At 38.1% G+C, this 12,775-nt stretch overlaps 2 protein-coding genes across 2 annotated transcripts; one reads left to right on the forward strand and one right to left on the reverse strand.

Moving 5' to 3' along the window:
• Positions 1–566: 566 nt before the first annotated feature.
• Positions 567–11,877, forward strand: LOC116292680 (uncharacterized). Its single transcript, XM_031700035.2, has 14 exons — positions 567–604; positions 710–842; positions 4,647–4,705; positions 5,485–5,592; positions 6,015–6,136; positions 6,234–6,338; positions 6,871–6,987; positions 7,439–7,513; positions 8,151–8,196; positions 8,702–8,827; positions 9,365–9,411; positions 9,689–9,749; positions 10,335–10,424; positions 10,668–11,877. Exons 1-14 carry the CDS (start codon positions 586–588, stop codon positions 10,748–10,750), a joined length of 1,191 nt encoding a protein of 396 aa, XP_031555895.2. The 5' UTR covers positions 567–585; the 3' UTR covers positions 10,751–11,877.
• On the reverse strand, positions 2,311–3,180 carry LOC148910153 (melanocortin receptor 3-like). Its single transcript, XM_089032087.1, has one exon. The coding sequence runs from the start codon at positions 3,178–3,180 to the stop codon at positions 2,311–2,313; it is 870 nt and encodes a 289-aa protein (XP_088888213.1).
• Positions 11,878–12,775: the final 898 nt, after the last annotated feature.

The raw sequence follows: 12,775 nt of genomic DNA on the forward strand, positions 1-12,775 counted from the left end.
CTTTACTTAATGCTGCAGTAGTACTGTATAATTTCTCGTAATCAATATTTTTCATACTTCTGCAGTTTACCCATTTTTCCTTGCACCAGTCATGTGTAGGTCTTTCCTAAATTCTCTTGAGTGACCACAAAACAATGACCTCAATTCGTAGTTGTACTTGACCAAGTGTTCACACATTTAATTTACTGTACTTTATTATTGTCCAACTTCGACTTGGAGTCATTTTTTCGTGGTCACTCAAACGAATCTTGAAAATGTCTATATCCAGGATGACATACACAATTTATTAGAGTGAAATAAAGTGTATTTTTATATGGCTTTTGGAATGTGTTGTTAATTTATTTTGTTAATTAGGTAGGATTTTGATTATGCTTGACCCAAGCTAGGGGAGATTGGCTATCTAAGTCAGGGCACTGCTAACTCACAGATCGAAACCTGAAACGACCTCTTGGCTAAGCAAATGTCTAACTCAATTCCTTGAAAGTAATTCCTATTGGTGAGATGCGTCAATCCTACTCGTCCTGGTCCGGATTTTCCGTTTCAACTTGCTTGTTACCAGACTCCTCTCAAAATAGACATCTGATCATGGCGGTCAACGAGAAAGGTAATGTTGAACCGTCCCAAGAAACTGTACATTTGTCCACCAATAAGTCTTGTTTTTCTTATAAAACACGTATGAAAAGTTTCTTTAATATATCACTATGTGCAGGGAACACTGTTTTAAAAGAAGGCTGGGCTGTCAAGGAAAGTGGACAAGCTTTTCTAGGCAAAACAAACTGGAAAAGAAGATGGTGTCGTCTCGTTAAACGTCCCGAGGGAATCACAACATGGTCATATTACAGGTAAAATCTTAAATATTTCAATCATGTCTGTAGTGAGTGAAGATGAAAACTCAAGCTTGTTTTTTAGCTTCACCTTGCAACTCGCTCGCTGAAGTCAACTATTTAGATAAACTTGAACTGTTTCGTACTTCCGGTTTCGAATAATTTTGCCAATATTTACTTATCATAATCATAGGATTTCCAATAATCCTAGTTTAAACTAGCTTTGCTTAACCAATGAAAGATTCGTAAACTCTCTTAAGAATTTATTTGACCTTATTTCCATTGTTTTGTTTTGTGTCTATTTGGTTATTACGCGTCACTGGTTGAATAAGATTACTCTTATAGCATTTATATCGCATCTCAGCTCTGATGCAGCATAGATGACATTTTTAGTAAGCGCCGTCTTGACTGTCGTCCTCCCCCCTACCAGTGTAAGGAAATGTTGAGTTATTTGAAGAGAGACGTTTATTATGCTGTCAACAGATCATAGTGAGGAAGTTATCATACAAGCTGTAGTGAGCAAGTTGATCAAGTGATATAAGCGTTCAGGCATGACAAAACACCACCATAAAGTTACTTTTAAGCTTATATCACAGCTATCTAACTTGTGCATTCAAAAAATTATAAGAAATTAGCAAAGAAGTGAGGGGAAGCCTCTATTTTCGCAAAAACAGAATATTTTGAAGCACTTTATCGAGAGTGGTACCACGGTGTCGAAAACATCCCATTGTCCTCAACATGACAGCTCTCTAAGTTTTTTCATTTCCTTTGCAAGTATAAAAGGTGAATGAACTTTGAAGTAGTTTTCTTCTCCATGAAGAACTTGCATTCTTTTCTTAACAAAGAACAGAGGAAGCACTTAAACTATCAAGGTTTCTTGCTCGATGTCTTAGATTGCTTCATAAGTGATTTTTTCTCATTGACCTATTTGTTATCATAATTCTTTCTTTCTTTCTTTCTTTCTTCTTGTATTTCTTTCTGGGAGGGGGGTTTTTAGTTGAGTGGAGGAGGGGGGGAGGGTATGTGAATGTTGGGAGGGGGAGGGGGAGGGGAGGAGGGAGGAGGAGCGGTGCGTACGGGTAGGAGTGATTCGGGGAGTGCGGCGACTGATGAGTGGGAGTGGAGTAAGGTGCAAGTTGGATGACGTGGGAGGGTCGGGGGAGTGAGGGATGTGCGGCAGATTTTACTCCTATTCCTTCGACATCATTACTCTTATGTCCTTACTCTTCATTACTGTTCTTCTTTCTTTCTTTCTTTCTTCTTTCTTTATTCCTTCCTTTCTTTCTTTCTTTCTTTCTTTCTTTCTTCCCTTCTTTCTATCATTCTGTCTGTCTGTCTGTCTTTTTTCTTTTCTTCCTTTTCTCAAAGTATTGTTGCTTTTGTGAAACAGCATTTCATGCATCTAATTTATAATTTCATCTTCTGTCTAATTGCAAACATGGGTCATAAAATGATTAATGATCCATATCATAAATCAACCCCCAGTCTATAAAGAGGAGATGTCATTTCCTTTAAACATCAGTTTATTAATCTTCCTCAATATCTTCATTACTGTCTGTCGTATTTGACTCACTCTCCAACAGTAAAGTATTGGATTAGCGACAGAGTTCGAAAGAAAAACCGTTATTGCAACTTGTTCCACGTGTCGATAGCCCTCCTCTCCTATCGCAGAATACACCTTCGCTTTGGTGATCACCAGTAACACTAATGGCAGCCAACTCATCACAAAGAACCCGTTTACCAGATACATGGTCTTGATGGATTTGCCATGCTTCGGTAATGGCCCAGAATGACCAGCAGATAGTATCGACCGATTCTGGTCCTGAATTTGTTTTTTGTGGCGTCGAACGATGAGGTATATACGAACATAAACTACAGACGAGATACCAAAACACATCAAAGCACCAATCGTTCCGAGAAGCCTAATCACTTCCACTCGAAGAAAATAAATCACAATGACTATTCCTGCGTCTATCCATAACGACACGACGACTTTGACCGTACGTGGTACCGTTACGATCGCTGGATAGCGAAGATGAAGCCACAGGGCTAAGTATCGATCGAGTGAGATAAGCGTCATCCCCGCCATAGAAATCCCTGCAAACACCAGAACCGATAGATGTAAACCTGTTTCCAAGACTATTGATTTTTCACGGAGTTGAGCGCTCATAAAGAATGGAAGAGTGAACAGACCAACTCCAAAATCTGCAGTTGCACGGTTGCACAAAAGAATGTTTGAAGGAGCGTGAAGTCGAGGCGTCGTTACTACTGCTATCAGGATAAGGGCATTACAAATTATCGTGGCAATACAGATAATGATATTGACCACCACGATATAAATGCTAAACTCCTCCATCGTTTTAATTCAGTGCTAAGGTGAATAAACTCTTGAACAGCTTCTGCAGTAAGTTGAAACGCTTTCAGGAATTTACTTAGTATCTTAGGGAAGAAAATATTTAGAACTTTGTGTGAAAGCTTCCAAAGAATTTTTTTAAAAGTTCTGTTAATGATGGTTCTTTTCGATCAGTATTTCAGTTATTTCGCTTCGAGCTTATTTGGAGAAAGAAATTACGCTGATACGTCTTAAACCATGCCATACAAGACGTTTATATAACCAAACACATTCATAATAACATTCACCTCTTTGTTATTTTTTTCTATTATTTTCAATTTACCGGAGACAGGTTTTCCTCCTCCAAGATGTCCTTATAATGGAGAAAAAAGAAGTGATTTGTAACTACTACTTGACTCAAATTCAATTCTGCTTTTAAATATTTGAGTCCTTGGTCTAAGATAGAGGGTTTGTCAAGAGCTACGTAAAGATGACACGCGTGTTTTCTTCCTAGATGGTATGTTTATTCCATAGTTAATTCCCCTCTATTAACTATGGTTTATTCTTAACATTCGAAAACGGATTTGTTTTCCGTTTTCAAAAAACTCTCGTCCACCAGTAGCGTTTTCTATTTCTTCATTTCAAGGCCAATCTGCAAAGAAGAAATTCCGTTTCATTGAAATATATATCCGGATACGTATGGACAAGCCCTTGTGAAAGGGTTTTTTAAAAGTGCATGCTTAAGCCCACGTTCTCAGTTCTCACACGATTCCGTCCATAAGTACGATAAGTACTTTTATGGTGGTGACCGCTGTCCTTCAAATTTTTGAAATACATATATTCTTCTAGGATCAAACGTTTTTTGATCTTCATACTGTATGCATGCATGCACTTGCACTCCTTTAAAATCCAAGAGTTACGAATCCTTTTAGCGCTTAAGCTTTGCCTTTCACATGCTTTCAGTTCGACCTCGTCGAGCTGCGCCACTGCTGTACTTCTCGAAGGTGATTAGCGATGACAAGTCTCCCTTCTGATGTTTTATTCTTATTTTGGGAATCATGCACTAAAGTGCCGCAGCATTAGTCAACACGATGCGGCCCCTGATTTCTCCCCTCATTTGAAAGCCGCTTTATGTGGTGTCTTCTACTAGGACGAAAAGTGCTCTAAATGTTAATGCACATTGGGTTTTAACAGATCCAAAGGAATTCTAGTTTACTCTAGCTTTGCGCTAAGGTCCGCCGAAAATTCGGAAGGATCTGAACGAGAGGTATCAAATATTGCATGTTCGGCAGTAGCTTAGCAAGAGTACCAGAATGGGACAGGCGAGCACACAGTGCTCTTTAGCGCGAAAACCAATCTCACAGGTAGCCCAACAAAATAGGAAAACTTACGACTTTAAGCCAAACTTTTTTTCAGGGGGAGAGGGGAGGGAGCGGTCGCCCCCTTGCTAGTATAGAATAATAACCTACAATTTTAATCCTTTTTTTCAGAAAAATGGAAGACATTGAGGCTAATCAGCCAGCTGGCTCGATAGAGCTCGACTCTACATGTAAGTCACCCAGACCAATATGTGACCAGAGGTTGAGGAAAAAATCTGAGTCGAGCTGGCGTTGCAGTGCATTTTGGAGCTAGCTGTTTTGGGGTATAAAATAGACGCCATCTTGGAAATATGTCCCATAAACAATCCCACAATGCACCGCAATGCAAATTCGACCCAGTATTTTTCCTGGACCTCGGGAAAAATGGCTTTTAGCAGATGGCATAACCTAAGACGTACATGTAGACGAAAAACATTCTGCCGGAAGGATTATATATCATACTGTTATTTATGAATACCTTGTTATTTATTTCATGATTAACAAAATCTTAATTTAGCCTATTTTTCCCTATTTTTGGAAACGAAAGCCTTGACCTTACCTCTCTCATTTTTCAATTGCCTTATTTTATTATGACGTCGCAAGAAAATAATCTTTTTTTTTTTAACGCTAAAAGAATCATTGTCGTGGGTGGGTTACAAAACAGGAACAACACTAAAAAAACTGTAAAATATTGTATTTTTTAGAAGGCCATAATAGCCACTAAATACCGTATATATTGTAGGATAAACACCGGTTTGTAAAATCTTTGAAAACCAGACATATCGGCAGAGATATCAATTCCCATTTTCAGAGTAAAATTATTCTAAATTCATATTGTTTTTTTACCATTCTGTCCCTCTCGTAAACAAGCTTTGCCGTCTTTGTGAAATAGGGCAATTCCTCTTCATTATTTATTGCCTTTTGCATTTTTGTGTCTACTTCATTTTCCCACCTTTTCTTTCTTCGCTAGATGTTGCACGCGAACTAGAGACAAAAGAAGAAAAAAATAAGCCGTTCTGTTTTGCCTTGGGGCCTGTGTTTGATAATACGGCAAAAAGGACTTATTACGTCAGCTGTGGTGAGTCCATTACACATTCAAAATATGATTTTTCAAGTAATCAAAGCTTGTGTCTAGCTCCTTAATTTTTTTATCGTAGGTAGTGCGGGATCCCTATGTATAAGGATAACACTTATCTTGTACGGGATCCCTTTATATAAGGCTAATACTCCTGTTTTTTATCGTAGATATTGTGGGACTCCTGTGTATAAGGATAACACTTATCTTGTACGGGATCCCTTTATATAAGGCTAACGCTTGTATCTTTTATCGTAGATTCCCTGTCATTGTGTATAAGGATGGCACTCATCTTGTGCAGGATCCTTGTTTACAAGGACAACCTTGCATCTCGTATCGCAGAAAGTGCGGAATCCCTGTGTAAAAGGATGACACTTGCGTTGGATCCTTGTGTATAAGGCTAATACTTGCATCTTGTATCATAGATAACGAAGAAGACAAGCTGTCCTGGATGGAGGTATTGAGTGCATCGATAGAAACAGATCTTTTCTCTTCGGAGACATTTAACGAAAATAGAAGAAGCGTTCGCTCAAGAATGGACAGACGGGTTAGTATAAGGCACACCTTTCCTTCATGTGCAAACAAAGAAAATTTTTTTTGTCCTTTTGAACATTAAACATTTGAACATTTTTCCTTCTCTTTAGACAAGAAAGAAACGCCACCAGAAGACCTTATCAGCTCCAGCGCAGATGTCTTCAAAAGTCTTGCAAGTCAGAGATGAATATTTGAACCCAAGTTGGCGAATGGAGGTAAAAATAGCCTGTGTTCTTTGCTCTTCGCGTTCATAATTTTACATTGGATTCTTCTAGCTTATATAAATATATCTTAGTGGCTCCGGCTGTACCTCACTCCACTTCCCCTCCAAAGACAAATGAAGACTCACCAAACCAGAGTTTTGTTCGGATGCAACAGGCTACTGATTATCTTTTGTTTTCGTATATTTATCGATATTCTTGAGTTTTTTTCTTTCCATAACCATTACCTTATTAGGGAGCGTTTATTATTTATGGGGTGAGGGGGGATTTTACATTTTGAATTAATATTTTTGGGTGCTCCCATGCAAACCTAACATTGTTTGTTAACGCTCCTTTAGTGTATAGAGTGTGTGCAACCATGTGACTCAAAATCCCTTGAGATATGAATAACAATGAAACAGCCGCCGTCTTGATTGATCTAATAAGAGAAGCTAACGAGGAATGCGTTGTTATCGTCAACCAAGATGGCGGCAATGACGTCACATGCACCTGATCTATTTCATTGTATTTTACCATTTTCACCCAGCAATGGAGATGCCTTTGTTCTGTCATCAAGGAAGCAATATGGAAAAAAACTGACAGCAAAAATGGCGTGACTCTCTCACGACTGAGCTTTAAACATGAATCATACGCCGTGATAAAGGTAGCCTTCTGGTAACCTTAGAAACGAAAGCACATATTCAACATATACGTAGTATATGGCAGTTGTCGTATAAATATGAAATGAAAATAACCATCCACATATCGGAGCTAAGATCTTCGAGTTTTCGAGCTTATATGGAGCGCCCTAAAAAGAGAAGAAGGTTTTTCTCCGGTTTTTCCTCCCTCCGCAAAACCTAAGCTAAATTCCAATGTGGTCTGTGAGAGTGGCCAAGTTAGACTATTATCCCAGAGGTTGTCCAGTTTCATGGTTCGATCTGTGAGCTAGCCGTGACCTGACTTTGTTCACCCCACAAGTTGTTTCAGTGTATCGATAAAATTGAAGTTTTTTAGTGTATTTGTTTGTTTTAATGCCAAAAGTATCAATTAAAGTTTGAAGGTTGATCAACGACTACTAACTTGTCGTTTGTCTTCTCTTTGTTTCATTGCTGCAGATTGAAGGGTGTATTCCTGTTCCTCTTGAAGTAACGTATGATTATTTACTGACTGCTATGAGACCTGGAGGAAAGGTATAATAAGTGCATTGAAAACTGAGGTCCCCGTTGCTCTGATTGCCATTAATTAATCAGTACGTCAAATGCTAGTTCCAATGGACCCTTCTTAAAATTATCTTGCGAGGCTAACATACAGGGAAATACAAAAAAAATGCCACAAATGTCATCGAGAAAAAGTGTGATTTCTTTTGTATTTTCATGTTAGCCTCAAATTCATTATAATTTTGAGTATCGTCCATAAACCCTTTCAGCTTTGGCGTAATGTTTTTCCCATTTCAGACCATCGTGTATCCATATTTGTGTGTCTTCTTATGCATTAACGTTAAAGAATGAAATGATACTCTAGGGAATGACATATGGTCTGAAATCGGGGGAAACATTACTGCCAAGCTGAAAGGGTCCCAGGGGTGGTAAGAGGGGTAACTAGTCACCCCCTTTTCACCCCCTTTTCGGTCAATTTTCTCAGTATATCGTTAGTAACAGTCACCCCCTTTTTCATCGAATTCCTGGTAAAACCTTCGTAATAGTCACCCCCCCCCCCCTTCTAAAATTCCTGGATCCGCCCCTGGGTCCATCTCTACTAGCAGACAAAGTCCCGTAGGTGACCGCTTAAACACATACGACTGTGCTTTGTTGTTTTTCTTTCTTTCAGTTTGACCAGATTTTTAGAAATGAAGAAGTTCTGGAAGTTATTGAAGGTATGACAAGTGTAGCTTCATTTATTAGGGACTGTTCATTTTTTACAAGCATGGGGGAAGGGGGGGAAGGGGGGGAAGCTGGTGGTATTTAAGGGGGGCACGTAAAAAATGTAAGGGGGGACAACCCCAAAAAATAATGAGCTAAATAGAAAATCTATTGCTATATAAACAAAGCTCGGCTTTCCCTTTGGCAAACATCGAGACTCACGGGATAACAAAACTATTTCCCTTGAGACCAGTTCGATTTCATACATGTAAACATTTGCAGTAGCCACATGCGATCGTTGAGCGCCAATATTTAATATTTTTCCTATTTTTATAAGGAACCAGGTAAAAAAAATCGGGTTGGGAAAAAGCCAATACATTTTTTACTTACAATTCAGAAAATCCCACCAACCCTCCCCTTGCCCGTCAAAAATATTATTCAGTGAACGTTCCCTTAGATTAAACTCTGTGAGAAAGAATGCCGAACGTGTTTGATCATTGGGTTCTCTTTATTGCGTAGATTCAATCCCAAGGGCATCCATAGTAACCAACACGTACAGTCTTCCAATGCCAAGTATGTCTAGGCGAGAGTGCTGTTTACTAAGGTGTTGGATACCATCCTACCTCACCAAGGACAATACCTGTGGTAAGTTTAAGTTGGTGGGTTACCTGTGGTACGTTTTTCTCGATGTCACTTGGGCTTCTAAGGAAGTTTTACAGGGTCAATATACCCTATCCCTATTGAGGTTTCGTACATAAACTACAACAATCCTTTTCAAAAACCTTCTCATATTCAATTGTTAAAAATTTATTCCTTTGAAAATACCAAGACAATAGTGAAAATTAGCATAACAAAAAGCTGGTGAAAAGGATTCTAGAAGTGTAGGTATAAAACGTCATCATTCTTGAAGTCTATACTTGGGTTTCCTGTAGTAAAATATTTAGGAAATATATGACCTTTTGAAGTGAATTACAGGATGACAATGGAAAGCCATTTTAATGCTACCGTATGTCGTATAATACAAACACTATAGCCATGCAACATGCCCGCTTCTAGTATTTGCGCTCCACCGTGTACCTTCTGTAAGTCAGTACCGTATGTTTCCTAGCCAGTGATATAAAAACCACTCTATCACAGTTTGTTCTGTATTGTTTATTGATAAGAAAACCTTTCCTCTTAAAGGTCTTTTCGTCACATCGGTTAACTATCCTATGCACAAACCCACAAAGGTATGTAGGTTGTTTTTACTCTCGTGTTGATCTATGTGGGACTACGGGATTGGCCTCCCTTTACACCTCCCCTATAACTTCCAATAACAAAAACGCTTCATTACGTTAAGTACTCAAATACGATATGATAGATAATGACCGGTGCCAAAAATCGAAATTGTCTACAAGGCAGGGATGAGCGGCAATAGAAACCCCTTCCCTCATGTATTTCAGAAATTAGTCATAAGTAGTACTATTTCTTACAAGTAGTATCGTATTTGTCTTCTATCTATAAAAGGGTTCCGTCAGAGTTCAAGTACAGCCGTCTGGATTCATGTTGTCTACAATAGAAAATAAAGGTACAGAACAGAACAGAAGTTTATCGCTCTTAAATATTAATTACATTTGGTGACAATGTATAGAAATTTAAATATAAGATAATTGCCATAATAAATATTTATAATAAAGCGATAAGGAAAATTACATTAATTTCTATTCATATCATTTGTGCATATGACAAGACACATACTAGGTAACTACTAATGAAACAAATTGGTTGGTCTATGAATCTGTGCGGTATCTTTGACTAGTAGTTTATCATAGGAAAAACGAAGGAAAGAGACTCGTACAGATAAATAAAGCGAGGCAAAATGGAAAAATTCAGTTTTTCTGCAGATAGAACCGCTGACCTTGTTTTCGTGCCAATCGGTACTAGTGACCAGTCTCCCACGTCATTCAGTTCAACAAATATTTAAATACATCGTACGATAGAGCGTTTTCACATGACGTCACAGCCGCCATATTGGTTCATCTTTGACAATAAATTTGTTTTTAGTTTCTTCCCATTATGGCTGCTTTAACTCTCTAGGCACTGAGAGAAAACGCTTTATAGAAAGTTGATTTTAATTTTGATCAAACGATATTTTATGTTTGTTTTTTCATAGACGGGTCACGTCATACTTTGGTTAGCGCTCTGGGACAAATAGATCTTCAGGACTCACTACAGAGCATGCTAGAGGCGACTTTCAAGTCTGGTAAGTTGTTCATGATATGATTCTTTGAATATTAGCCGTTCAAAGGTCGGGGGAAAACTGGGTCGAGTTGGCATTGCAGTGCATTGTGGGGCGTTTTAAGGGACATATTTCCAAGATGGCGTCTATTTTGTCCCCTAAAACAGCCCCAAAATGCACTGCAATGCCAACTGGACCCAGTTTTATCCTCAATCTCAGAATGTTATCCTATTTCTATTAACCATTTATTTCACTTTCCATTCGTAGGTCTTCTGAAAATTGGTCTTCGAACAGGTTTCGCACACATTAGTAATCAGATAGAAAAATATTACTCACTAATAAATAGATAGATTTTTAGATGAATAACAGATGTATATATATATATATACACTTTCTCTCCAAAGACAAATATTCTTTCATTTATCTACTACTTGGAGATTTTAACCGATTTGGCGGCTATCTTGAATTCTATCGTTTTCATTGAGACATTAAGGGATGCCGAGGGATCAACTATTGGACAAGTATAGACTATACAGCAGTCGGGGTATTGATGGGTTGCAAGCATTTCCAGAGAGTCAAAAGACAAAAACATGGCGGCCATTGTGGTGCCGTTAACAATGGATGCTAATAAGAAATGTTTTGTAAATGGCACCAACATGGCCGCGATGACGTAACGTGCAATCGAATAATATATTTTTTATCAATTTACGCTTTTTAATGAGAAGCACACCGAAAAAGCAATTAAAGTTTTTGATAGTTGGAACAATAAACACCAAGATTTCAAATTATTTGCTCTATACATTTTCTACATTTTCCCCCTCGGCATCTTATAATTCAAGATGGCCATCACACCAGTAAAAAGATCTATTTAAGTGTAGCTAATATTCATCAATCGAGGGGAGCGGGATAAATCAAAGAAGTATTTTCTTAAGGTGGCTGGACCCCCTCACGCTTGACCGCTACCTTCCACTTTTGGAACGCTGGTACATAAACGTGTTTTATCGGATTGCAAATCTTTTTTACACATAAGTCACATAAAGATTGAATTAATGTTTGATACAGTTTTTAATGAGAACGGATGTCATAACACGTGATTATGATGAAATACTTGTTTTTGTTTAGAGAACAATTTTAGCCTTGCAGAGCGATCAACATAAATGCTTCGTACCACATAATTGTATACTAGATGCGCTCCATTAACTATGCACAAACTGAGAAACTGCACGGAAGGAAACCTAGTGCACGAAATGGTGGAGCTAGACCTTGGAATATTTACCGCAAAATTTGACAAATATTCGCCTAACGATTACGAAAGTAAAAAGTTTTCATTCATGAAGTGTAAACTTACTGGGAAAATAGCGCATTTATAATGCTTGGTTTGAAAATTTCTTTAAGTAACAGCAGCTTGATTTATAATACATTTCCACAAAACATACCATAGCATTAAAATGGCTTCCTGCATGCTATTTTCATATAAGTGTTTCGTCCAATCACTTCGCGGAATCTTGTGACTCGGCTTTGATTCTAATCCTCCGAGTTTTAAGTGTGTTTTCACACCAGCCACTCTAAACTAAGAAACCAAATCTCTGCTAAAACGTTGGGACATTGATAAAACTGAGTATGAATTTGGGTGGACAACCATCGTAAACCGCTATAATTTATCCCCACTGGTAGAGTCTTTCTTTAATTTTCCCAGAGAGAAAGAAGAGAAAGATAACGATTGTCAATGACGGAAAAATTAAAGTGGTCAAAGCTCGTAAAGGGGCGATTACTCGAAAAAATTTTCTCCGTAACTTGTCTCGCAATGGAGACGCAATGGAGACGCAATACTTGCCAACTTTTGGCAACAATTGCTACAACTTGTCTCGCAAATTTTTTTCAAATTGCGCCTGTAGTTTACATGCTGCAATGCTCTATGCAACTTGTGTCGTTGCAGATGAAATTGCTGAATGTAATCGCGTCTTAAACGCGCAATGTGCATACACATTTTCATGATCATGGTTGCTCTCTTTTTTTCTTCTTCTTTTCTTTCTTTTTTTTTTTTTTTTTTTTTTTTTTTTTTTTGCCTTTTGCCTTTCTTTTCTGTTTTGTTGCCGCAAGGCGTAATTGATAATTAACTCGCAAATCAACATGGCTAGGCCAATAACAATAGCAGTAATTGCTATACAAATTAGTTGTGCGGTACCTTTAATTAGGGAGGTGGGCTTTGACTTCACCAGAATGGAGAGAACGACCAAAAAAAGAACATTTTTAAAGAATTACGCGTTCGTTTCACCTGCTCGTGAATTCCCGGCAAAAAGCAGCACATTTTTTGTTACTTCATCACACACAATGATTTTCAACCAAAACGACAACAACAAACCAGTAAGGATTTT

Source organism: Actinia tenebrosa, unplaced genomic scaffold, assembly GCF_029948245.1.
Source record: "Actinia tenebrosa isolate PJP-AT-01 unplaced genomic scaffold, QUT_ActTen_1.0 PGA_scaffold17__23_contigs__length_9995812, whole genome shotgun sequence".
Classification (NCBI taxonomy): domain Eukaryota; kingdom Metazoa; phylum Cnidaria; class Anthozoa; order Actiniaria; family Actiniidae; genus Actinia; species Actinia tenebrosa.